Here is a 26371-nt window from a genome sequence, read left to right on the forward strand (position 1 = left end):
TTTCGACAAGATCTCGTCTGTGCTGGCTTGTCCGGCTGGTGAGGCTTTGGTGTGGCGTGGATTTAGCTTGGTGCAGTGCGGATTTTGTGTAGCGCGGTGCAGATTTGGCCTGGTGTGGTCAGGTGGTGGAGTGCATTTTAAATGTGGCTTGGTGATGGACATGATGGACCCAACAAAATGGATGGCCAAAATTGAAAAAAGCATTAATGGAGCTTTAACATGCAATTTAGTGTGCTCTCGGGCTGATAGGTGTGCGGTGGTCGGAATGGACTGTGCCAGTGCTGGTGCCTGGTGGTCCCACCAATCACGGGGGTCATCTCCTGTTGTGACCCAGGGGGTCTAGTCAAAACCTTACCTATTTCTGCTAACCTTAACCTATTTCTTACAAATTAGGTAAAAATGTGATTATGGTATAATGATAAAATGAAAAGTCTTCATTTTACTCATATATTAAACCTGGCCCTTTTTCAGGCGCAAGCTTTGGATGAACTTCTGCTTCTGCGGTCTGCATTCTTACAGGAGAACCCAAGATTCACTGTACCTGTATGCATTTCAAAACTGAATAATTGATAGCAACAAGTCAATATTTGAAGTTTCAGCCAAATGCTGTGCCTTCTCTGCTGCAAGAGCTACATGTCACCATTGAAGCAAGGTAAGTGTTAAAAGAAATAGTTCACCTTCTGTGAGTAATTTGATTAATAAAATTCAAAAAGATGTGTTAAAAATGTGATGAATAAAATTTAAATGTATTCTAACTTGGAATTACACACTTCTTCTAAAGGGATTTCATTATTTTAATGATTAGAGTTATGAACACTAACAGCTGAACAACCTATCAGCTGCAAGGGATTCTGCTCCTGTAAGTGCTCTCATCGCTGATTGGCCACTGTGTGTGTTGAAGAGGTTTCTGCTTGCTGTAAATGAGCACTAGAGCATGAATTTAAGCACCAATATTCACTGATAAAAGGTGAATATCTCAAACGGTTCAAATATAGGGCATACACAAATCTGCTCTATCAGACTGCTATCTCAGTTTAAAATCCCATGTTAAAGGTGAACTATTTCCTCGACAGGACCAGCTCGACTCCTGCAGTAGGAGTCCAGCCTCGTCCAGTCGTCACCGCTCGCCAAGACCAGCCGGACTCCTGCAATAGGGGTCCAGGCTGACCCGTTCGTCCAGTAACCGCCGCTCGTCAGCACCAGCTGGGCTCCTGTAGTAGGGGTCCAGCCTCGTCCAGTCGCCGCCGCTCGCCAAGACCAGCTGGGCTCCTGTAGTATGGGGCTAGGATGGCCCGTTCATCAACCGGTCCTGAAGTCACATCGCTGTCAGCCAGCCGAACTCAGTACATAAGTCACCAACCCTGAATGTTGCCAGCCAAAGTCGGCAGTTTCCTTCGGACAGTCATCTCACCAGTGTTGTACAGTGTACGAGGTTAGTGACGCAGTTAAATGCGTCAATTAAATGCGAGGACGTGCGCTTGTATGCAGCGTTTTGTCATGTTGAGCTGCATGGGTGTCGATTTTCACCGAATTGAGGGTGCCCACTGCCCGGGCGCAGCAAATCCGCCGCCGCCTCAGCGGTGACCTTGACCCGCACCGTCTGTTGGGGCTCCAAAGCCAAGCCAGCCGAGCCGGCGGGGAATTTAAAGAGCTTGAGCACCCCCAACCCGGCGGAAATTGACACCTATGTTGAGCTGTATGGATGCGTTTTAGCCTTCCGCCGTGGTGGTAAATAGCAGCCTACATGCAGAATTAGGCATGCTTATTGGCGGGCTCATTATTGGATTCATTGTGTCACGTTTGTCGGCACGTGTAAGATGTGCTTAACTGCCATTGGCTCTCGGTCTGGCGACTTCTGGGGACCACGTAATGGGGATGACAATTGGGATCCTGTGCCTTAAGCCGGCCATTTACGTCCATGGCTATATACCCCCGTACTAGGGCTAGTTATGACGTATATAGGGATCCACGAGATCTTTTTTGATGAATGGGTTGTGCAGTGTTGAGATCCGCGTGTAACGTCACTGTTTGGCCAGTCTGCCCTCAAACGGGTCATCTTTACTCATATTTTATTTACATGAACGCTTTGCATGGTCCAGTGGTTTATATAGACATCTTCCTTGCACTAGCTAGTTTTATGTGGCCAGGTTGATAGCCTGTCAGCGCGGTCACGCTGTCGTCTTTCGATTGGTGCGCTTAAATGCGGCGAGATGAATATAGGATTTCCTTTGATGCTATTTAGTACCTGCGCCCAGCTCAACTGGGGAAGGGGGGGGGGGGGCACTGCCGACTTTTGGTCCCATTCTTTTCATGTAACGCCCATAGAGCCCATGTTAAAATGCCAAAATCAAAGGGGGGCACGGTGCCTCCCCGTTCCGCCGCCTATGCGTGAAAGTACCAACTACCATCAGTTTCCAGTTGTTTGTGTCCCAATGTTTTTTATGAGTTGGACGATTGGGCTTTTCCCATCGCTCATAGGTTATGCAATTAGTTTGTTAAACGCTCTAAAATTGTTTCTCTACAAGTCATTAGAACTTAGAAGCAAATAGATATTGATGGATACGATCTCAAGGGGGCCGATAAGAAGGAAGAGCGCGCGGCGCATTGATTGTGGAGCACAGCACACGATTAATGTGAGGCGCATTTAAGCGAGAAATAACTTTATCGAGCAGAAATGAGCAGAGTACCAGCATTGAAACTGCACCAGTACCAGCATTGAAACTAAATATAAGATATCTCAGAAGGTTGCGCTTTTGGGGTGAGTTGTGGTGCTTTACGCCGTACATCATGTTTAATGAATGTGACCGTCGTGTTTGTGGGATCCCCGTCGGTACTAGTCAGCCCCACAAATCGTGGTATCATAAAGATAATCTTCGCCTCCGGTTATCATTTTGATATATCTACGAAACGGGTGCTGGGTGGTACACGAAAGCAGCTTTTTCAGGTGAGTTGAAAGGGGAAGAGGTTCTTTGAATCAGGGCTGCGGAGTCGATGGATTTTCGGCGACTCCGACTCCGACTCCGGCTTTCAAAAACCAGCTCCGACTCCCGACTCCGGGCAGAATTGTCGACTCCGACCGACTCCAACTCCCGACTCCGACTCCGCAGACCTAGCAGGGCTGCGGAGTCGACAGATTTTCGGTGACTCCGACTCCGACTCCGGCTCGGGTTTCTAAAATCGACTCCGACTCCGACTCCGGTCACAACTGTCGACTCCGACCGACTCCAACTCCGACTCCGACTCCGCAGCCCTGCTTTGAATTACCATTTCGGACCATGGTTCTAAAAAGCGCTAGTTTAAAACTATTGTTATAATTCCTACCGTAAACCATCGGACGCTCGACGCTGCATTGGCATCCTCGGCGAGCGATTACCGGCACATCGTACCAATTGGTACGATGTGCCGGTAATCGCTCGACGAGAATGATAACGTGGCAGGTTTACTGATATGTAGGATTATCAAATAAATGTAATAGAAACGATATTAAATCCACTACCTCTTTAGAAGCTCTTGAAATAAACCTGGCTATCTGGTTGTCGAAGCCAGGCAAACTACCTGCTTGGAATGGCTAAATGTCCATTGTACATGACATCATTAAATTGAATTACTTTCCTTCTTAGCACTTAAAATACATTTCAGCGACACAAAACTCCCAAAAGTCTGATATTTTGCCCGTGGTATCGTGGTACGATCGGCGAGTACCTTCCTACGCAATGTCCATGGCTATGCGAAGTCTAAGGTTGGCCTACATAGCCTTGGGTTGGCCTGTTTATCCTATTTCATATCGTATCTATGAAAATAAAGTGTTCACGATCGCATAGTTAAACTGAAAACAAAATATTTATTTGCAAAACTCCAGCAATACCCCTCGCTTGATACTATAAAAAATATTGCACACGATCATGCAAAGCCGTGAATCCTACCGCCTTTATTTAGCGCCGGCGTTCCCGCGTTAATAATTTCTCCTGAATCGGAGGACCAATAATCAGCTGACGCACCGTTGTTTTGATGTCGGCGGACCGTGCCAGCCTGCGTCCACCAGTTTTACTTTCTGGGCGGGAGTCTCCTTGAGATTTTGGCAGATACGCGTGCGTGTGCGTGTGCGTGTGCGTGTGTGGGTGTGTGCGTGTGTGTGTGTGTGTGTGTGCGACGACTGACTCACGTTTCACGTCTCGGAACAGGTATGACCCGACAAAGGTCATAACCAGGACGGCCACAGGTAGCGCGTAGTCGGCCAGTAGCTCTCGTTTGCCGGCCTCCAGGTACGGCCTGAAACAGAGCAGGGCGATGAACGGTGGAAGCACCGCTAGAGAACGGCTTTCAAAGCGCACTGAGAACACATCTGCACATGGGAGAATGGAAAATGAAATTCTGTCCGGCCCTAAGTGAGTAGTGTTCCCAGCACAGACTGCTCTGTCCGCTCTTAACTGACTGTATTGGCTCGGTCCACATGCCACAGGGGGGGGGGGGGTCACCAGAGGGGGCGCATTGGTGAAAAGCATATAGGTATATGTGATTATATATGTTGTTGAGCTGGGACAGATTCATTTGGTAGAAGATTGTTCAAACACCAGCTTTAAATTTTTATTGGTAGCTTTCGGAAGCGTTACAGCTTCCTTCGTCAGCCTTGGATAGAATTCTTAAAAAGACAGATAAACACGTAAGAAAAAAATTAAAATTCAAAAACGACAAATAAACCTTAAAGCGGCGCAGATCTTCGAGAAAACATCGGATCGTATATCGTAGCGTTCCACTTCGTTGACGAATTCGCGTACATGAATAATCACAATAAACAAAAATAAACCCCATGAACATTGAACTATCATTTAGTCGCCTAGCCGAGCACTCGATACACATCTAGTAGTAGAACGTAGGTTTAGTAAATATATATCTTGCTAAAAAAATATCGATCACAAGTTCTCAGACAGAATAGGCGTAGACCGGCTCATGGTGGCGACCCAGCGCGTGCCGCGTCGGACGGGAGCGGCGATGAAACGGCGCATCCCGGAAACTCCGGCGACGGCGGCTTGCGACTCGCTGACTTGCGTTCTGCGTTCGCGGCGACGTATGGGTGCATGTCGTTGACGAACGCTTGGGTATGTAGGTAGGTAGGTAAGATAAAGAAGCACCGCAGTGGAGCAGGCGGCGAGGCTCAGCGCGGCCTGGATCCACCTTGGTTACGGCCACAAGTCGGTGAGCCGCTCGGAAAGGCGAAGTTGAAGTTGGTGCGCTGGGCTCGGCCGGTGCGGAGGGAGGCGGCGCGGCCCGAAACCACCGGCGAATATTCAGGTGATCGTCTGGTCGGTTGTCTTTCTTGTGTGAGTAACGTAGTAGATGCATCTCGTTTCGTTTTCGATTACTTGATATGTTTCTTCCTCGTTCTTCTTTTAAAGTCTTCTTTGAATGTGTAGGTATATACAATCTTGAAGAGCAATAATTTACTGTTTAAAAGTTAAATTCATATCACGTCGGGGTCACCAATGTGGCGGCCGAGACAAGTAGATAAAATATGCTAAAATTATATTGAGACGAAAATAAAGAACATGACAGTTTGAAAGTAGGCCGCACACTCTGAACTAAAAACAATTTCTAGCATCGACGTTGACTCGGTTTTCTGAGCTAAAAAGAAATATTGTTTTTCACGCGCGCAGCAACAATGACAAGAAAATAAACATGAATCAAATAAGGCGTGATAAAATAAGAACAAAGACCTCTAATAAAAGGAAGTAAGAACTCGCCACAACACCATGGCCTCGTTTCATAAAGCTCTGCCGTAACTTACACCTTTCCGTAATTCACACCCTTTCAAACTACGGAGCGCAAATGAAGCCGTTTCACAAAGCCACAACTGGAATTGTTAACATCTCCGTAACTAAGCACATTTGCGTAGTTGCCGTAATTCATCGAGCGTCCTACAAATTACAATTTCATGTCAACACTTATTTTTTACGAGAAATTATAAAACAATTATGTTGAATTTAAATCTTAAAAAAAAATATGAAAAAACAAAATTGATATTGATGACCATCCTTTATTAGATCAATATATTGAAAACAGCAGAAAGCCAGCTAAGCGGAAGTGCCTCACTACGAAAGTGGCGCGGCGCGGCGAATAAACAAAATTCCGATAGTGGCCGGCCCCCGGTCAACAGACATGGTAGCCCAAATCTAGTCGGATATGAAAATTCTTCTAAATCCATAGACTTTAATGTTAAATTGACTATATTTGAGAGGGTTTTATGAAGATACATGACCAGATACAGAAAAAAGCGAGATGCTATCTTGCAGATTAAATCGTCTACTAACTGCGACTTTTGAAGTGTTTTTCAATCTGAGGTAGGGGAGAGTGGGGCAAAGCGGCCACCCGGGGCAAAGCGGCCACCCATCGTTTTAGCCCTTCGTAGCTGGCGTCAGTTCCAATTTATGGTTTCCAATTATACTTCTCTTCACGGTCGTTCGAATGAGCCAGACCGGGGTTTCAGGACCATCACCATTGTTCTGTGAAACACGGAAAAGCATTTCTTGCCAGGTTACCAACTATGTTTACAATTTTCAAATGTTATGTTATTCCATAACCGTTTGGAATTTTTTTATGAGCGTTCTTGTCCATGCATTGCATGGTTATCGTACATGCATTCTACCAATTTTAATGTTTTTTACCCCACTAAAAGCTAAGCTGGAATATTTTTGTCTCGGACGGTATGCGCGGGGCAAACTGGCCGGGGCAAAGTGGCCACCCCCTATTGGCCATAAGTTGCTTCCATCTGGATAAAAAACATTATTTATATTCAAATGTGTCGTCATGCATTCATCTTGGCCACTTTTCAGTTGCATGAGTTACCAAATAATGCAAATAAATGTTTTTTTTTTAATGAAATCATTTCTTTGTTTACCTACAGGTGGAAGATGATAAAGTAAACATCCATCCTCGCTTAAACCTTGTCACCATCAAATACCCTAGTCGTACATGAGGCAACTATGTTGTTTCCCATATCGGGACTTGAGAAGACGCCGGTGGCCGCTTTGCCCCAGTGTATGGGGCAAAGTGGCCAATATGCAATTGCATAGGTTTAAAGTTTTGTCAATATCTTCCATACGTGAACGCCTTTGGAAATAAAACGCAGCTGAAATAAAAGGCAACTTAATAGGGATCACATTGGTATAGAAAGAATCTTTCCAAGTTTAAAAATCAAACGTTGGCATCGTGAGAAGCGTTAGGGTGGCCGCTTTGCCCCACTCTCTCCTACGGAAATCGTGTTCCCAAGAGACTGAAAGTAGCCATACTTAACATTAGACCCAATGGCAAAAATTCGGAATCTGACGAAATTGGCCATTTTTACGTCTGATTTATGAAAATTCTAGACAGGATATATACAAACCCGAGATGCTATCAGGTGGGAAATTCCATTGTCTATTACCGTTTTTTGAAGTGTTTTTCGATCTGAGACCGGCAAATCGTGTTCCCAAGAGACTGACAGTAACCCTGTTCTACAGCAAGACAATGGCAGAATTCTAATATTTGATGGAAGATATCTTAGGTGATAATAACATTACTTACTAATTGCAATGCTTCATTGGAAAGCTCAACACTGGCACTATCATCGGTCTTTGCATTGCTATTTCACAGAATAACAAGAAATAATGTTTTGAAGCCTTTGAATATTGGCTTTACTTTTCATCGACGGGCTCGATCCCCATCACCACCAACAATTTTCCGGGAAGTCAGGATTTTGCAGATATTTAAGCAGAATTGCAGAGCTGTGTTAGTCCTACGGCACTTAAATACACATTTTAAGAAAACTGTTTTTTTCTTAGCATGATCTAAGTCTCAGAAACAACAACATGTCGATATAATGAGGAAAAATAAGTGCAAATGATCGCGCAAGAGAGTATCCTTAGCTCCCTAGCAACCACCTAGCAACGTAAGGCAAAATAGTAAACAACTCCTGTTGATATCAGGTACTCAGCCTTGGTGGCACACTAGACGGTCACCATACTGGCTTCATACTGAATTTTGCATACCAGAATGGATGTTTCCAACTAAAATTATTTTTTTCGCGAAATTTATCTTTGTTGTCCTACTATTTTTCGTAAAGCCAAGATATACAAACTTCATGACATCAAAAATTATATTGTGATAATGATAACCGCCATATAAAACAAGATAATTGCTGAGATCATGCCTACTAAACTTGGTCCTACCCCCTAATTCAATATACCCTGGATAGTGGCCACAAAATGCGACTGGTACAGAAGATTTGCAGTATCTTTGTCTCATTTTGGCTGTTCTTTCTTCCTCACCGGGCTCAACATCATAAAATATATTAAAAATTAGCTTTGAATCTTCACATTAATTCAAATTCACGCAACATTTTTGTGCGTAGTTTACACCACTGATATCAAGAACTTGATGAAATATTTGGCGTTAATTACGTCGTTTTATGACACCCAAACGGCATCAATTGGTCCGGAATCGAGCATTTGCCGTAAATGAAGCTCCGTAATTTCAATGGCGTGAATTACTCCGGTCTCCGGCTTTATGAAACCGAATTGGCATCAAATACGCCAAATCTGGCATAATTGACGGAACGCCGTAAGTAATTCCTTTTTATGAAACGAGGCCCATGTTTCACATTCAGCACATTTCCTCTCGCCTTGTCGATGAAAATACCCTCCTTGATTTTTCGTTTATTCCAGTCAGACTCATAAGCTAATACTTTCACAGTTCCCCAAGCGACACAGTGGCCCGTTTCTATAACATATTTGGCTAGTCCTGAATGATTATCGTCTAAATTGCGTTTACCATATGGTGGAGTATCTCTTTAGTATTGGCACGAGCGTTCGGAAAACTGGTATATGCTTTCGGCCCGCTCAGACTGTAATGCTTTAAGCATGGATGATATAACACTGGATTGGTGTCTCGTGGAAATTAGCATTGGGATCCGCGACATTGGGATCAGGCCTGCCATCTAGCGAGAGAATTATCGTAAGTTAGGAGCAAGCCGAGTGAACGCCATCTCTCAGCATTATGACACACGTGGGTGTGGTGTGTTAGTTGGCTTGAAGTGCATATTCCCACGAGTTGGAGGTAATCTTATTTGACCTGAGACGACAAAAAATGTCTTAAATGCTTGAAAGCCAAAAACGTCAAGCAGCCTTTAGGCAATAACGAAAATAAAATGCGTAAGACGGTGTGTATTGGAACGCCCAGTCCGATCGGCTTGTACGACCTTTTCAATGGTCATTTACTCACAATGGTACAGCAGTTTGACAATATGTCATGCATATTTGGTAGGCTTATTCCTTCTTCTCCGAATTTCGCTCGATTTTCTTCATCTTAGTTAACCCGCGAGTTGCTGGGGGGGGGCGTTAAACGCCCCCACTTTTTTCGCCGGGCCATAGCATAAAAACGGCGCGCCGCAGGCGCGCCAAATTTTGGGTACCTGTAGGGAATTGATTGAAGTTTATTGTGACAAAGTTTCAAAAAAATTGGTCGGAAAATTTTTGAGATATCGAGGTTTTAGTGACGTCATGATTTCTGAGTTTTCGACCAAAAACGGCATATGTTCAAAAAATCATATAAAATCACAGAATAGACATATAGACATGCCGTAAACGCCATGAGACTGCCAATACCATGGAAAATCAAATGGCTATCTTCGATTATTGATTATCGTTCCGCATTTTCCAAAATCTTGAACTGAATCTTGGCAATTTCTCGTGACTACTTCACGACCATGATACATGAATTTCTTAAATTGAACTTTTTTAGCCAAACACGTACACATATGATAAAATGAATGTCACCATCGTGTTCTACGCCCCAAATTACCCATAAAACATGTGTCACAGGCTGCGAATATCAGTTTTTATTTTCGGGGATATGTGCCTGCCCGGTTGACCTGACCTTGACCCTGACCTATGCTTGACTGACCCCTGCATGGAGCTGACACTCTTGTAGGCCTTATATGATGGATTGTGCACCGTTTTGACAGAGTTTATGACGAGAGGCGCCCATTGCGAAGTCCTGAAGTCCATGCTACTGAAAGCCCGATTTCAGGTGTTTGACCTGACCTTGACCTGACCTGTGACCTCAAAATTCAACTTTAAAGTACTCATCTGAAGCATCTCGTCGCGTTCTTTCGTTTGCCGCCTCGTGCGTTTCGCTGCGCCTATTGGTTCTCGAGTTATCGGCTGGGGGCGTTTAACGCCCCCCCCCCCCCAGCAAACGGTGGGTGGCGAAATACCCCAGCAACTGCCGGGTTAATTGTTACGGCACGTGCCGCGTGCCAACTTAGGGGTGTCAAAATTGTTCCACATAAAGTAACTCCGCAATGGCTGGACCAATTACAGTAAAACTTCGTCAATAGTTAGGCACCCAGTGGCCAATGAATTTCCATGTGTCATTATGGGGGTGCTACTGCACGTGCGCACGTGCGGGGTGCCGCTTCCATATCTCAAGAACGGCTGGGCGGATAACACTCAAACTTGGTACACAAATGTCACATCAATGCTCGCACTGCATTGATAAGTGCTTACATTGGTGCAGAAACATTAGGAAAACGATTAACCCTCGCCCGCACATGCCATTTTCCCATCCTAGAACGCACATGGGGGGGGGGGGGTGGTTGCCACCCCCCCCGCGCCATTTCGTTCCTGTTGGAGATAGAGCTTAGCGGTAAGGACCAAAAAGATTCTTTGGGAAGAGACGAATCCAATGATACCCAGTTTTACCTTCTCAGGTCAGTCATTGACCTTCCAGGTCAGGTCAAACTAAAAAATGTTGCTGTTTTGGGTCACCGTTGGATATCAAGTGCACTGCTTATCATATACCGATGACGATGCCGTTTTCTGGTGCCAAGCCAGCTAGAACCTCTTAGTCACACTACCCGACCAGGTTTTTGCTGCTGAGGTCATTTCAGGTCAAGTTAGGTCAAGGTCAATTATATGTGTTTGTATGTCTGTGTGTGTCTGTGTGTATACTGATGTGTGCACCGATTGTTTATGTGTCCATATTGCATGAAATCATGATCTGAGAAGCTTTTACCAAAAATGCAGTCAAAAAAATTCACAAAAAATAAATTCCGCTTGCCTAAAACGCAATTATCTTAGATGACCTAGGTTGACCTTGACCCTGACCTTGACATCTGTACATCGTCGAACAACATGTTCCATGATAGGTGGGAGGTAAGACTGGCAAAAAAATGCCGAAATCAAGGTGTCAAAAGCTCACAAGGCCCATAGCCAACGCAAGATGTTGAGAATTGGCCATTTGGGTCATGACATGACCTGAAAAACAAGGTCATATCTCCGAAACCAAAAACCACAGAAACTTGAAATTTTCAGTGAACATCAAGAAAGGATAGAGGAGCAGCTATACGAAAAATCAGCCTCCTAGCTTTAAAAATGTTGAGTGCAGAGCAGAAAGACTACCTGGGGGGGGGGGGGTGGCAACCCCCCCCCCCCATGTGCGGGCGAGGGTTAAATGAGATGCGTGGTGTTTATGCCTTTCTGTTCCAGCAGCTGATTGATCCGCAACAGGAGATCCCTGTTTGTGAAGGCTTCGTCTCCCTTTTCCATTCCTTGTTTAAGATAACATAACAATGCACGAAGAAGATCACACATCAAAGTTGTTTTAGGCCGTAGGCGGCTATCTTGGGCCAGGGCTGCGGAGTTGTAGTCAGAGCCAGCGGTTCTGTTCCGACTCGGAGACGGTTGATTTTTAAAAGCTGTAGTCTGAGTATGAGTCGAACGTCACCGCAGTCATCGACTCCACAGACTTACCAGGGCTGCAGAGTCGGAGTCAGAGTCGGAGTCTGTGTGAATCGATAGTTCTGCCCGGAGGAGTCGGAGTCGATATTTGAATACCGGAATCGGAGTTGGAGCCAAAGTCACTGAAATTTCATCGACTACGCAGCACTGGTTGAGTCCTTTTCATAGAGCGTCTTGAATGACATATTGAGCGGCTAATGTCTGTAGCAATTCCGTTTAACTTTTTCATTATACTTATCGATAGTACTTACGTTCGTTCTGTTCTTTGATAGGACAATTTGTTTGATTTAGGCCAAGTAAAGACTCATGTGAATTGTGAAAAACAAGCGAAAACTACACGTGCTGGCGAAGTCTCCAATAACTCCCTGTTTCACGATTTAATGAGGAAATAACATGGAACTGCTTATTTTATTACTGACCCTGCACATAAATCTATTAATTTCTTCGCCTTTACTGACATATAAAGACATAACCTGTTGAAAAATTGCACAAGCCTGCTACTACACCACACTCCCGTGTGTCACAATGCTAATCAGCGGCGTTCACTCGGCTTGCTCCTAACTTACGACAATTCTCCCGCTAGATGGCAGGCCTGAGCTCAATGTCGCCAAAAACTGCAAAGACACCAATCCATTATTATCTCATCCATGCTTTAAGTATCTGGGAAACGGTTTCGGACCGTGGTCATTTTTCTTATGCCAGCAGAAGATTGTATGTAGGTCATTGACCCGTCTTTCAACATTGCCATACATTGCTTACAGTCAAAGCTCATTTCTAGCTATGCTTCTTTTATCTTTGCGTTGGCCGGAAGCCGGAATAACTTTGGTGGGCCATGTGGCGATTTATATCCGTACGAAACGCAAATAAACGCCAATAATCATATTTTTATTCAGGTAGTGTCATTTTGGACTGGTCGACCGGGCAGTGCTGAGTGTTGACAGCCCTGGGTGTTCCCGTACCATGCTTCTTATCTTCATGTTGCTGTTCACGATTCAACAGTTACTGATGTAACTGTTGAATGACACGATATATGAAGAACTGGAAACTGATATTTCGAAGAAAGCATTGAACTTCCTCACGCATTGATCACTTTTTCTCAACGTTTCCCTACTTTTGATTTTTTTTTAAACAAAACTTAATAAAATATTCACTGTCATCATCAAAGCCAAATCATGGATGAGATAATAATGGATTGGTGTCTTCGCAGTTTTTGGCGACATTGAGCTCAGGCCTGCCATCTAGCGGGAGAATTATCGTAAGTTATGAGCAAGCCGAGTGAACGCCGCTGATTAGCATTGTGACACACGGGAGTGTGGTGTAGTAGCAGGCTTGTTGTGCAATTTTTCAAAAGGTTATGTCTTTATATGTCAGTAAAAGCGAATAAATTAATAGATTTGTGTGCAGGGTCAGTAATAAGATAAGCAGTTCCATGTTACTTCCTCATTAAATCGTGAAACAGGGAGTTATTGGAGACTTCGCCAGCACGTGTCGTTTTCGCTATATTTTCAAATGAGTCTTTTTTTGGCCTAAATCAAACAAAATTGCCCGATCAAAGAACAAAACGAACGTTAAGTAGGGTAAGGTGCCTAATTAGCGACCCTTTCCGATTTGCGACCCACCTCCCTACAGAAAAAATGGCAGGAGAAAACGGGGTAAAAACATCGTCAAAAGGTCAGCCATACTTTGGTTATCAAATTAAATTATTTTCCGGTCGTCGATGTTTCTGGTGGGACGTTTCAGGTGAGTTTAAGTAAAAATGACGAGTTTGTTATCCAAAATGTGTGTGTTTGGGCCCTCTCTGATGAAAATTGATGCACATTAGGATGATGCACCTTTTCTATTCTGAATCGACATTCCTTTTTAAATTGATTACCGTTTTCCCATAGTGAATCGCTCAACTGTGCACAGCATGGCGGTTAAAAATATGTCGCAACTCATATTTCCTATTTGCGCCTGGCATGGTCGCAAATAGCTCAAGAAGGGAAAGAAAGGGGAAAAGAGAGAAATGAAAATGAGGTGTTGCTGAAGCTTGCAATGTGTGACAGGGGATGCCAAATGTCGTCACCGACTGCAGGGGTGCCGAATTCAGAGCGGACCTCGAATATCATACAAGATAGCCTGCAAAATTTGGGTTTCCGCCTTCTTTTCGCCTTCGGTGGATCACGTGATCAGTTTTTACTTACGTGAATGTGTTGGATAAACGTTCCTGTTCGAGTTATTGAGTGCTTTGCGTATAGGTTACCTTTTTGAGATCATATTTCATCTTTTCAGGCGTCGCATTTTTTGCCATTTTTAATATGGGTAAACCCATAGACTTATTGGCGACCCTCCCCGGTCGCTAATCGGGAGGAGTTCCCTATTAGCGTTTTTTTTGCAATGGTTTGCCAAAATGCTCACTACAAATAAGTTAGTGAATATTGGGGCAGAAAATGACTATATTTTAATAGAAAAATGAACGATCTCTCCGAAAATCAAGCCAGTCACACAGTGGCACCCACAGAGCGTTAGCAATGACGGTTCAAATTAAGGGGGTCGCTAATTAGGCACCTTACCCTACTATCTATAAGTCTAATGAAAAAGTTGAACGGAATTGCTAACGTCATTGCCGCTCAATATGTCATTCAAGACGCTCTTTGAAAAGGACCCAACCAGTGCTGCGTAGTCGATGAAATTTCAGTGACTTTGGCTCCAACTCCGATTCCGGTATCCAAATATCGACTCCGACTCCTCCGGGCAGAACTGTCGATTCACACAGACTCCGACTCTGACTCCGACTCTGCAGCCCTGGTAAGTCTGTGGAGTCGATGACTTTTCGGTGACGTTCGACTCATACTCCAACTAGAGCTTTTAAAAATCAACCGACTCCGAGTCGGAACTGAACCGCTGGCTCTGACTACAACTCCGCAGCCCTGGTCCAAGATAGCCGCCTAAAACAACTTTGATGTGTGATCTTCTTCGTACGTACATTGTTAATGTTATTTTAAACAAGGGGTGGAAAAGGGAGACGAAGCCTTCGCAAACAAGGATCTCCTGTTGCGGATCAATCAGCTGCTGGAACAGAAAGGCATAAACACCACGCATCTCATTTCCTCGTTTTCTTTACGACTCTGCACCAATGTAAGCACTGATCAATGCAGTGCGAGCATCGATGTGACATTTGTGTATAAAGTTTGAGTGTTATCCGCCCAGCCGTTCTTGAGATATGGAAGCGGCACCCCGCACGTGCGCACGTGCAGTAGCACCCTCATAGTGACACATGAAAATGCATTGGCCACTGGGTGCCTAACTATTAACGAAGTTTTACTGTAATGGGCCCAGCCATTGCGGAGTTACTTTATGTGGAACAATTTCGACACCCCTAAGTTGGCACGTGGCACGTGCCGTAACAATTAACCAAGATGAAGAAAATCGAGCGAAATTCGGAGAAGAAGGAATAAGCCTACCAAATATGTATGACATATTGTCAAACTGCTGTACCATTGTGGGTAAATGACCATTGAAAAGGTCATACAAGCCGATGGGACCGGGCGTTTTAATACACACCGTCTTACGCATTTTACTTTCGTTATTACCTAAATGCTGCTTGACATTTTTTGGCTTTCAAGCATTTAAGAATTTTTATCGTCTCCAGTCCAGTAAGATTACCTCCAACTCGTGGGAATATGCACTTCAAGCCAACTAACACACCAAACCCACGTGTGTCATAATGCTGAGAGATGGCGTTCACTCGGCTTGCTCCTAACTTACGATAATTCTCTCGCTAGATGGCAGGCCGATCCCAATGTCGCGGATCCCAATGTTAATTTCCACGAGACACCAATCCAGTGTTATATCATCCATGGCCAAATCATTGACCTATAATAAGTAGGGGAAGTTGGGGGAACGCCGAAGACTTTTTTTCTGACGCCCGTAGCACGCAAGGTAGACAACATACGCTATTCTTGTTGGCGTCATTCGAGAGGCCAGTCTTTTGCCTTTCAAACATACCAGGCGCATTTGATGAATTCGCATACCGTTAAGCGCACAAACTAAAAATATCAAAGAAGTGACTTTTTCGGCGTTGCCCCGGACTGCGGGGAAAGCCGAAAATGGGAGAAATGATCTACGGGGAATGCCGACATTGATGTTTTGCCATTTTATCTCAAACTTTATCCAGAATTCATCAAAGCTGACACACGTTTCAAGAGCTTGAGGACGCGGTGCACACTGGAAGTTATAATTGTGTGATATAATAAGAAAATGCCAGGTAAATCATTCCTGATAGGTAACAGGCGGTTGTGTCGGTTGAAAGTGTAATTTGTGTGACTAAAAATACGTGTTGCTATTCTACAGCAGTAAAGTCCACGTAGCGTGCTTTTAACACGTGCGTAATCGCACGTTTTCGGCATTACCCCAGCCAGCCATACTTTCATTTGCAGGCCCATAACTTTTCAACGTGCTGTATAAATTTCAAATAGGCAGCACACTTATGCAAAGACATGCTAAAGATTACTTGACCGAATTGGCCAGACAAACGGTAGCATGAGTAAAAAATGCAGCTTCAAAGGCGCATGTAGTACAAGGGAAACGTACCTTGAAAACGCTCTTGGCGCCCTCACAGTCGAAGTATTCCGAATGACGACTCGTAACAAACATGCGATAATTGTAGTCACTTAAGCTTCAGAGCATCACTGACAGGTGGCATCCATGTTTTACGGTTTTCGAAATATCTCGAATTTCGGCTTTGCCCCAACTCCGGCATTGCCCCAACTTCCCCTATAGACAGACTACACTGGCTTAATCAGCGCCTGAAGGCCGTTCCCGCTGAGCGACACTAGCGCCACCGTACGTGTAAGGGCACGAACTAATGACACAATGCTTTGTCTATGGGAAAAACGCAAAAGTTTATCAACTTCTTTCGCGTAAATAACACGACGGAACGGAAGAGACTGCATTTACAATGTAGAAGCGTCCAAGCTTAATCACTTGAACATAGCACAAAGTCATACCTGGTGAGGGACACGGCACGCGCCACGTGCCAACTAAGTGGTGACAAATTTGTTCGATCAACAATAACTTTACAACGACTGGGTTGATTGAGCTGAAACTTGGCATGTCGTTGGACATGCAAATGATGATGCATTTCCACCGGTCACGGTTTGGGTGCTGCTGCACGTGCGCACGTGCAGGGTACGCTTCCAGATCTCGAGAACGGCTACGCCGATTGCGCTCAAATTTGGTACGCCGTTAGGGACCGTTTGACAGGGTGCCGTGCACAAGTCAGTTTGGGTCCAGCTTGCACGTGCGCACGTGCAGGGATCGCTTCCACATCTCGAGAGTGGCTGGGCAGATTGTGCTCAAATTTGGTACACCGTTAGGAACCGTTTGGCAGGGTGCCGTGCACAAGTCAGTTTGGGTCCAGCTTGCACGTGCGCACGCGCGAGGGGTCGCTTCCACATTTCGAGAACGGCTGGGGAGATTGCGCTCAAATTTGGTACACCGGTAGCGACCGTTTAGGAGGGTGCCGTGCTCAAGTCCATTTATGTCCAGTTTGTACGTGCAAACGAGTGGGGCCACTTTCACATCTCGAATGAGCGGCTTTGCCATTGCGCTCAGAATCATCATTTCTAGATCCGTTAAAGGAGCTTCACTATCACGTAGTTTTGCAGGTCTCATGCGCGTTTCTCTTCATGATTGCGAATTCGATTAATACAGGTTGTTAGTTGATTTAACATTATGTATTGTGTATTTAAGATGAAGCTCAGCAGTAACATTCATGACATCATCAAAGCATCGTCAAAGCATATGAAGACATAAAAATAATGCTAATGGTAGTAGAGACTGTAGGATGAGTGGCGATATACTCATACCAATCTGAGTGCACATAATGATGCATCATTTCATTCACCCATGAGCCTCTTTAACCCGCGCCCGGGTGGGCCTTTCAGCCAACTTCGCCATAGTGATGGGAGGAGGGGGGACGTATTTGTCCACACCATATTATCTCGCAAAGGAAGAAAGATAGAAAGATGCGGAAAGGGCAGTAGGTAGCTCGCTATAAGAACTTCGAGAATCATCTAGACAATTTTTCAATCAGGTCATCGCTAAAGGTCACTGTTGATCACCAAAAGTTCATGAATTCTGGTTTTCGATTTTAACAACATTCCACAAAGCAGTGCACACACAAGTAAATGATTCTGCTCTTGAGCACTTATGTTGAGCCACGCAAGAAATAATTAAGCCAGTCATTAGCAGGTCACACTTGGTAGGCATTTCGACTGTTGCAGTCTTGCTGAGCTTCCATTCAGTTTTCTTGACGGCTCCAGCCTCCATCGTGTTCAATTGCAGTAGCAACTTCCAACTTAACTTCGTCAATCTTTTTTACTTTAAATGTTGGCCATAAGTCGGGCTATGTCTGGTTCAGTTGGCAGATGAATTTCAGCGCACACCAGAAGCCTTCCAGCAACAAGAACATAGGCCTGTGCCGGTAGACCTTGGGTAGACCTCTTCCAAACCGTTTCTTATGACATTTGTTAAGATTGCAAGTGTCTCTCAGTTTTTTCTTCTCTTGACTCTAGCCATTATGATAAAATTATCAGTGTCTGACTGCTCTAGCAGATAAACAGGATAAATTCAAAGAAAATGAAATAAAATGCTTTAATTACATAAATACCAAATATCTCAGATCACACTGCTTGAAATGCTTGCTTTAAAGGTAGTGTGCCAGCTTTCCTGGACCGTATGGAGTTAATGGCCCAGATAAGGAGAACCGGATTTTTAGAACTTATCCATACATTAAAAACTCATGGAAACGTCTTACTCTTAACCCTCGCCGGCCGAGGGGGGGGGGGGGCGGGTGCCGCCCCCCCCCCCATAGGGTTTTTCGCGATAGCTCCGAACACGCTGGCGATAGAGAGCTGAAACTTGGCATACCTGACCTTTGATCCAAGCCGGATCTTTTGACACCAACTGCATTTTTGGGTCAGGTCAGGTCACTGACCTATGACGTCATAAGTGAACCTCTGCACGGTCTTCAGATGTCGCAACTTCGCAACGCCCTCACTGCCAGAGGAGATGTCACAGGGAAATGAAACTTGCAGGATCTAGTATCCATTATGAGTCCCACAACTTGTATATCTCGGATTTTTCCTAAAGGTCATATGAGGTCAGGTCATTTTCGTGACCTCACCATTATAAGTCAATGGGGAAAAATGAAAACTGCTATTCTGGCGACGGGAACGATCTCCAACTATCTCAAGCACACAGAATCGTGATTTGATGCACTCCTTGCAAGGTTAGATGCGTCACTTTTGCAATGTCGACCTTGCGTGACGTCATTTATGACGTCATCAAGGTCATATTAGTTTTTCGTCAATAACTCTTGATCAAATTGAGCTAGCGAGTCGGAAAAGCCACCAATGGACTCAGGAAGACCTGCCGAATCGAATGATATGCGACATGACCTCTTTCGACCAACTTCGTGACCTGGGGGTGCTGACCTGACCTTGACCTGAGGTCAACACCCCAAGTTGACCTGACCCAGACAAAAAGTATATCATTCGACGCGCCTGAGCGAGACAAACACGATGCTGCCAAAATCGGCGCTCTGCGACCGTTTTTTGCGAAGTTATTCACCAAAAACTGAACCGTACCTTGGGGCACTTGACCTGACCTCAGAGGTCACCGGTTGACCTAGGACCTTAAAATCGGATACCAATCTCTGCGTCTCGTAACGGCGCACACGCTCGTTTTTTTCCGCGACGCGCTAGCTCCACCAGGGGCGAAACGGCGAGGGGGGGTCGTACCCGCCCCCCCTCGGCCGGCGCGTATGTAGAAAACCAATAGGTCCGGCGAGGGTTAAATTCTTCAAATTTTGAGTACCCATTGCGAAATTCGCCCCGACGGGTTGTCGGTCGTACCCCAACCACACTTCACACCACTATGAACAATAAATGCACACACTGAAATCGCTATTACCGATATGCCCATCCAATCAAGTTTGATAAACCCGTTCATCATCATCTCCTGCGGTTTCGAACACGCCTGTTAGGTGGTGCGGTAGACCGCGCCCAAAGCCAGGGCCCCGGTAACGTGAGGTAGCCGAGTCGGGGTAGCGTGCGCTGACCCAAGCCGGGGCCGCGCGTCCTCCCGGTGTCATGTGATAGCCCGGGGCTGCCCGCGGGGGTGCGGTAGACCGCGCCCAAAGCTGCGGCCCCGGCTTGGGTCAGCGCACGCTGCCCCGACTCGGCTACCTCACGTTACCTGGCCCTGGCTTTGGGCGCGGCTTCTGCTCATACTTTGTGGTGCGGTGGTGGTGCGTCGGGCCGCGCGCCCTGACTTCGGCCAAGAAAAATGCGTCAGCTGATCATTGTCATTTCTGCCACTTGCGTGTGGTGAAATGGGGTCATAACTTAAGAGACGGCTTTTTCATATCAATTATTTTACATAAAATCATATTTCAAACCATAAATAATGTTCGACAGCCAAATAAAAGAAACAATACCAATACAGGCTTACAGTTTAAGGCTCGACATTGTGTTGTCTACGATTAGACAGCTGATAACTCATTCCCGTACGTCGTAACTCTATAATGACCTTTGCTTATTGTCACATGTGCGCCGCATTCGCGATTGTTGTCGACGCCTGTTTGCAGGTCAGCCCACTACAGTTGTTATACATATCTAAAAACCGAAAAACTTTTAGGCGAAAAAGGCACTATTCCAGGCCCATTTTTGATTTTTTTGCGATATTAGGTAAAAACAGAAGCTTCTTATCCTAGGAAAAATAAAATGGGAAATCTTTCAAAGGTGGCACACTACCTTTAATAACGTAAGTCAATTTTATCGCCTTGAAATGACTCACTTATCACGTGCAATATGTGCTTGATATTTGTTTGTGCTCTTTATTGGTGACAAACTATATTTTCTTGTTTAATATGCACAGGATTGTCAACACACCTTATGCAATTTGCAATGCGGCAACAATAAATGATGCCGATGACTTTGTTTATTCCGTTACCATGGAGACGATTTCGTGAGGCTTGACCTCAAACCTTAAACGTTTAAATAAATGTTTTGTAGTAAATGTAAGCGTTCTGATACACATTTAAAAATAAATTAACGTTAAATATTTAACACACTTTTATTTCTACGTCCGTGCTTAAAGGTTAGGATTGCCCTTATCCTGCGCTGTAATTTCAGAAAACAATTTGCTTCTTTGGTCGACGAGGAACGCCGCAAAGACGCGAGTAGTTCGTCTATACTTATTTTAGGTCAATGGGCCAAATCCTAAGAAACTGGTGGGAAGCGTGGTTTTGAAAAGGCTTATTTTGCAACGATGTGCACCATAATACATTCCTGCCCAGGGCTGGGAAAATTTAATAGTGTCACCGAGTTTTTTAATTGAAAGTACCGAGGGCCGGTAGGCCCGAGGTAGGCCCGAGGTACTTTCGAAATACGAGGTGACACTATTAAATTTTCCCAGCTCAGGGCAGGAAGCTATTTCCCATGTATGCGTACCATTATAGGGAGCGTTGCAAATGTTATGGAGGAACCAAAGCGCCCCAATGCCAACCTTGTTGAGTCTTTCGTGGCTATGGTATGTTGCGAAATAGCGTCAAAGTTTAAATTTTATATGGTGATGTTTCACTTTATTCATGACAAATAATAAAATCCTTGCATCAAACACAATGTATGTAGGTATATCATAAGCCAATCAAATATAATGGACGATAGATACGTAAAATGAAGTTGTAAGGAGCAAAATGATGCTCTTCAACTTTATGGTGTGACGTCATTCATAATGACGTCATATATTTGAGAGGTGCAGGAAAACGTTGAGGGGTGCAGGAAAACGTCGAAAGGTGCAGGAAAACATATTTTCCTGCATGTCTCGGAAACCAATCAGCATTGACTTCTCGTATGTTTCAAAAGTGCAGTATAATGCACGTGCCATTTTAATGCCTGGCTTTCTCGATTTAAACGTGCAATGTTGCATGTATGGGAAATGGTAAAATAAATACCACACTTGAGCCCTATAGTGACTAGTGACTTTGCTTGCTAACGCTGCGCATGGAATTAGAAATTGTTGGCAAAATTGGCCAGTTCGAATTGTGAAGGTTTCACGTTAGTGACTTCTAGAAATCTAGATATGCGCTAAATGGTGTTTTAGTGGTTAATTTGAGGTCAAAGGGGTCATTTGAGGTCACAAGGGTCAAATAAGGTCACGATAGGTCATGCCAGGCCACAGGGGTTGCTTAGGTAACGATAGGTCACCCCAGGTCACGATAGGTCAGGTCAGGTCACGATAGGTCATGCCAGGTCACAGGGGTTGCTTAGGTCACAACAGGTCACCCCAGGTCACGATAGGTCAGGTCAGGTCACCATAGGTCATGCCAGGTCACGATGGGTCAGGTCAGGTCTCCGGTCAACTCGGATCATGCAAGGTCACAGGGGTCGCTTAGGTCACAATAGGTCACCCCAGGTCACGGGTCACGATGGGTCAGGCCAGGTCACAGGTCACCTAAGGTCACGATAGGTAAATGCAGGTCAAACTGGTCACATTAGGTTAGGGCAGGTCAATTAGGTCACGATGGGCCAGGTCAGGTCAGTGGGTTGACCTCAGGTCACGGTGGGTCAGGCCATGGCACAGAGGTCACCTAGGGTTACGATAGGTCAAGTCCAGATCAAGCTGGTCACGTGAGGCACGGTCAGGCCATTGGCCTCGTATGAGGTCACGATGGGTCAGGGTAGGTCACAAAGGTTACATGAGTTGAGCATTGAATCTGGAATCCATCACTGTTTGTTCCATGCCGATCTGACGTTCAGAAGTTGAGATATTGGAGAAACATCGCATAAGTACTATGTAGTTGGTCCTTTGTTTAAGTACTTGGTAATTGTCAGAGTACTTGGTACTTGGAACTTGGCAGGGCATTAAATTTGGAATCGATTAGTGTTGGTTCCGTGTAAATCGGACTTTTGTGTCCCCGCCCGCTGCTGGCAAACTTAGGCCAGCCTCCGTAGCAATTGAAAATAAATAAAAAAGTCAATATGCGCTGAAAATCAGTTAAACTCGCCACTATCAACTACACTGTTCAATTCAAGAAAACATAAGCTGCTGCGCACATCAGCGGCTCCTAACCCCTTCACCCTTCGGCCTTCGTTGGCATTCGTGGACCTACTTTGCCTTAAACACATCAATCCTGCCGCTTTGTCTTGCCTCGTGTTCTGCCAGCTATTTGAAGTCAATTCAGAAAGCTTGAAAGTATTCCACTCACCTGTGCTCTGCCAGAGAGTAATACAAAGCCTACACCACAGACCTGCTTCGTTTCGCTGCAACCGGTTAACTGTAACCCATTCGCTTAAATCCGTTAGCTGTAACCCCTTCACTCTTTGCCTTTGTCGGCCTTGAAAGTATTGAAAGTTATTGCTTGAAAGTATTGAAAGCTTGAAAGTATTCCATAAAATGTGCATCAACACATGCTACATTACAACTCTTGAACACACAAATACTTAAACACATCAATCCTGCCGCTTTGTCTTGCCTCGCGTTCTGCCAGCTATTTGAAATCAATTCAGAAAGCTTGATAGAATTCCACTCACCTGTGTTCTGCCAGAGAGTATTACAAACATACACCACAGACTGCAGTGCCCTGTCTGTTTCGCTGCAACCCGTTAACTGTAACCCATTCGCTTAAATCCGTTAGCTGTAACCCCTTCACTCTTTACCTTTATCGGCCTTGGAAGTATTCAAAGTTATTGCTTGAAAGTATTGAAAGCTCGAAAGTACCTATTCCATAAAATGTGCATCAACATATACTACATTACAACTTTTGAACACACAAATATTCACACTGCCCTAACCACATCAAATCTGACGCTTTGTGAAAAACCCGAGCTCACCAGTGTTCTGCCAGCCATTTCAATTTGAAATCAATTCAGAAAGCTTGATGTATTCCAGAAAAGGTGCATTCAACATTGATCTGCAATAAATCTGGATATCGTTTGTCCCATTCGAAGACAATAAAATGTTGTACTGCACACCACACATGATATACAAAAAGGTTGGGTTGATTTCTTCCAAGTAATAGGTACTGCAACAACTGTGCCAGTACTGCAACAACTGTGCCAGGCAAAACGTGTTCCGCATGTCGGCTATGCAAGGATAGTTTCAAAATATTATGATGAAACATACTGAACCTGTCCTTAAAATGTTGTGCTGCATACCACACGATATAAAAAAGTTTGGGTTCATATCTACCCCAAAATGCTGGAACAACGTCTAAATTTGATCACCCTGGCAAAACGCGTTCTACATCTAAGCTACACCAGGAGAAACTTTCAAAAGATTTTGATGAAACATACTGAACCTACCCTTAAACCATTTCAGATAAAAAACTTTCAATGTTTTCCACCAGTGAAAGTAACAATGCTCCCCATAAATAAGTCTAGGTAGCCTCAATTGCTTTGCTCAAACACCCCACCTAATCATTGCCTATCAAATTGTATATTATTCTATAGAATAGATGACGTCACCGGTGGAAGAAAATCCAGCACCTGATTGGCTGCCGGCGGCTGCACAACGTTGCGTGACGTCACCGGTTGGTCACCGGACGTCGCCTTTTTGCAAGATACTTTTTCGCCTGGTTACCAACGCTCAATGCCGCCAGTTAAATGAGGAAATAAATTGCTTTCCGGTGTAGAAAGCGCCCAATCGGTCACTTTAAACTTGATTAAATAATTAACAGATAATTATAAACCACCCTTCAGCTCCTAATCGCACAAAAATATTGAAATCCCTCTCTCATCATCCCAGCGCGTCACTCGCCATGGCCGCCGCGGCCGCCGGCGGTAAGACAGAACAGCGCTGTCTTACCAACGAATTTCTGTCAATTTCAACGAACCGATTTTCACGAAAACTATCCCACAGCATTTTCTATAGCCTTGCTAGTTCTATAGCCTTGCTTGAGCCGGAATGATTTCTTGAGGACCTCGGTCGTTGTTTGATTTTCCACCCTCGGCCTACGGCCTCGGGCGGAATATCAACAACGACCTCTGTCCTCAAGAAATCATTTACCAGCCCCGTGTGGTATTTTATAATCGCTCACTTGTGCTCTGTTTCTCTCCCTCTAATATTACGACACGTTTTGGTCGTAGAAGTAAAAGAAACTTCACCAAAAGACAGCTCAAGGCAGTAATCATATTCCAGACCGGTTTCGGCACGTTTAAGTACCATCATCAGTGGGCATACATGTTACATTCATGATACATGACAAAACAAAGTTAATACAAAAAAAAAAAATCGTAGTTCAAAATTCACAAGTCGTTACATCGTTTAAACATTCGGATCAATCGCTACATTCTTTTAAAATCGGTTGATGCTCTCACAGACCTATTTGAAAAAATATGTCAAGAACTCAGGTGCTTCATACTTCAAGGCACTTCAAAATAAAGCACCAAGTGATGGTGGCTACTTCTAAGCCACAATCTGCAGGGGCACAGCTGAGTTTTTACTATTTAAGCTTGGTTTTTCCATATGTATGTGTAATGATTCGAGCGTTCTAAGGTCCATAGCTGTTGGCGCTCTTGCAAGTATTTGAAAGTCCGAAATTGAAAAACGGGTGTCACACTGATCTGAATGATCTCTCACAGATGACTGGGGAGGAGATGTCAGCATCTTACCCGTTCTCTCAGAGATTCCTAATTGTTGGCTAACTCTGGTGTTAAGGCGTGCACTGGTAGAACCAATGTACGACCCCCCGCACGAGGGGCAACAGAATTTGTATATCACGCCAGAGCAGCACATTTTTGGAACTCAATCTTTGTGTTTGAAAAAAGAGCCAATCGTAAGTTGGTTCCTCAGGACGATACGAAATTGGGCATAAGGGTAGAAAGTAGTCAGTATATCGGTAATAGCATGTTTTAAAGCTTGAGACTGTTCTCCAAGGTACGGGAAAGTCACGTATTTGCAGAGCTTGGGCACATCAAAAGATGCTGGTACCCGATCGTATTGTTTGTTGAGGAATTTCCTCACTTCGAAATTGATTAGAGGAGCAGGAAAACCATTATTTTTGAAGAAAGTTCTCAGGAAATTAAGTTCACAGTCAAAAAGTCGATAACTGGAGCATAACTTGAAAGCTCTGTGGATGGCCGATTGCAGTACTGCCACCTTGATCGCCTTGGGAATAAAGCTAAAAAAACTTAAACCTAGTCCAGTGAATGACGGTTTCCTGAATACAGAGGTTACGAATCTGTCCCCAGACCTTGTGACGTTCACATCCAAGAATGGAAGTGTACCGTTTGTTTCTACTTCCCTAGTGAACTTTATCCTTGGGTGACGGCCGTTCAAGTATTGTAAGAATCGGTCTATATGCGAGGGGTGGTCAGAAATAAGAAAGCAGTCGTCGACATACCTGCGATAGTAGCTGGGTTTGAAGTCCACGGGGCAATCATCAAGCCATCTTTTCTCATGAAAACATAAAAAAATGTTGGCAAACGTAGGTCCTAGAGGGAGCCCCATTCCAACGCCATCTTTTTGCTTGTACAGGTCACCATCAAACAAGAAATACGAGTCCAGAACAGCAAGTTCGAGCATGGATTGGAAAAGACCCTTTGCGATACCGA

General features: G+C 44.6%; 1 protein-coding gene across 1 annotated transcript in view; it reads right to left on the bottom strand.

Annotated features, from left to right (window-relative positions):
• Positions 1–26371, bottom strand: part of LOC122380001 (sodium bicarbonate transporter-like protein 11) — a 263700-nt gene that overhangs the window by 152257 nt on the left and 85072 nt on the right. Inside the window, exon 4 of the mRNA XM_043362735.1 lies at positions 4163–4269. Coding sequence (XP_043218670.1) covers positions 4163–4269 — 107 coding nt within the window. The remainder of the gene's footprint in view (positions 1–4162; positions 4270–26371) is intronic.

Source organism: Amphibalanus amphitrite, unplaced genomic scaffold (genome assembly GCF_019059575.1).
Source record: "Amphibalanus amphitrite isolate SeventyFive unplaced genomic scaffold, NRLGWU_Aamphi_draft 000089F_arrow, whole genome shotgun sequence".
In the NCBI taxonomy this organism is placed as follows: domain Eukaryota; kingdom Metazoa; phylum Arthropoda; class Thecostraca; order Balanomorpha; family Balanidae; genus Amphibalanus; species Amphibalanus amphitrite.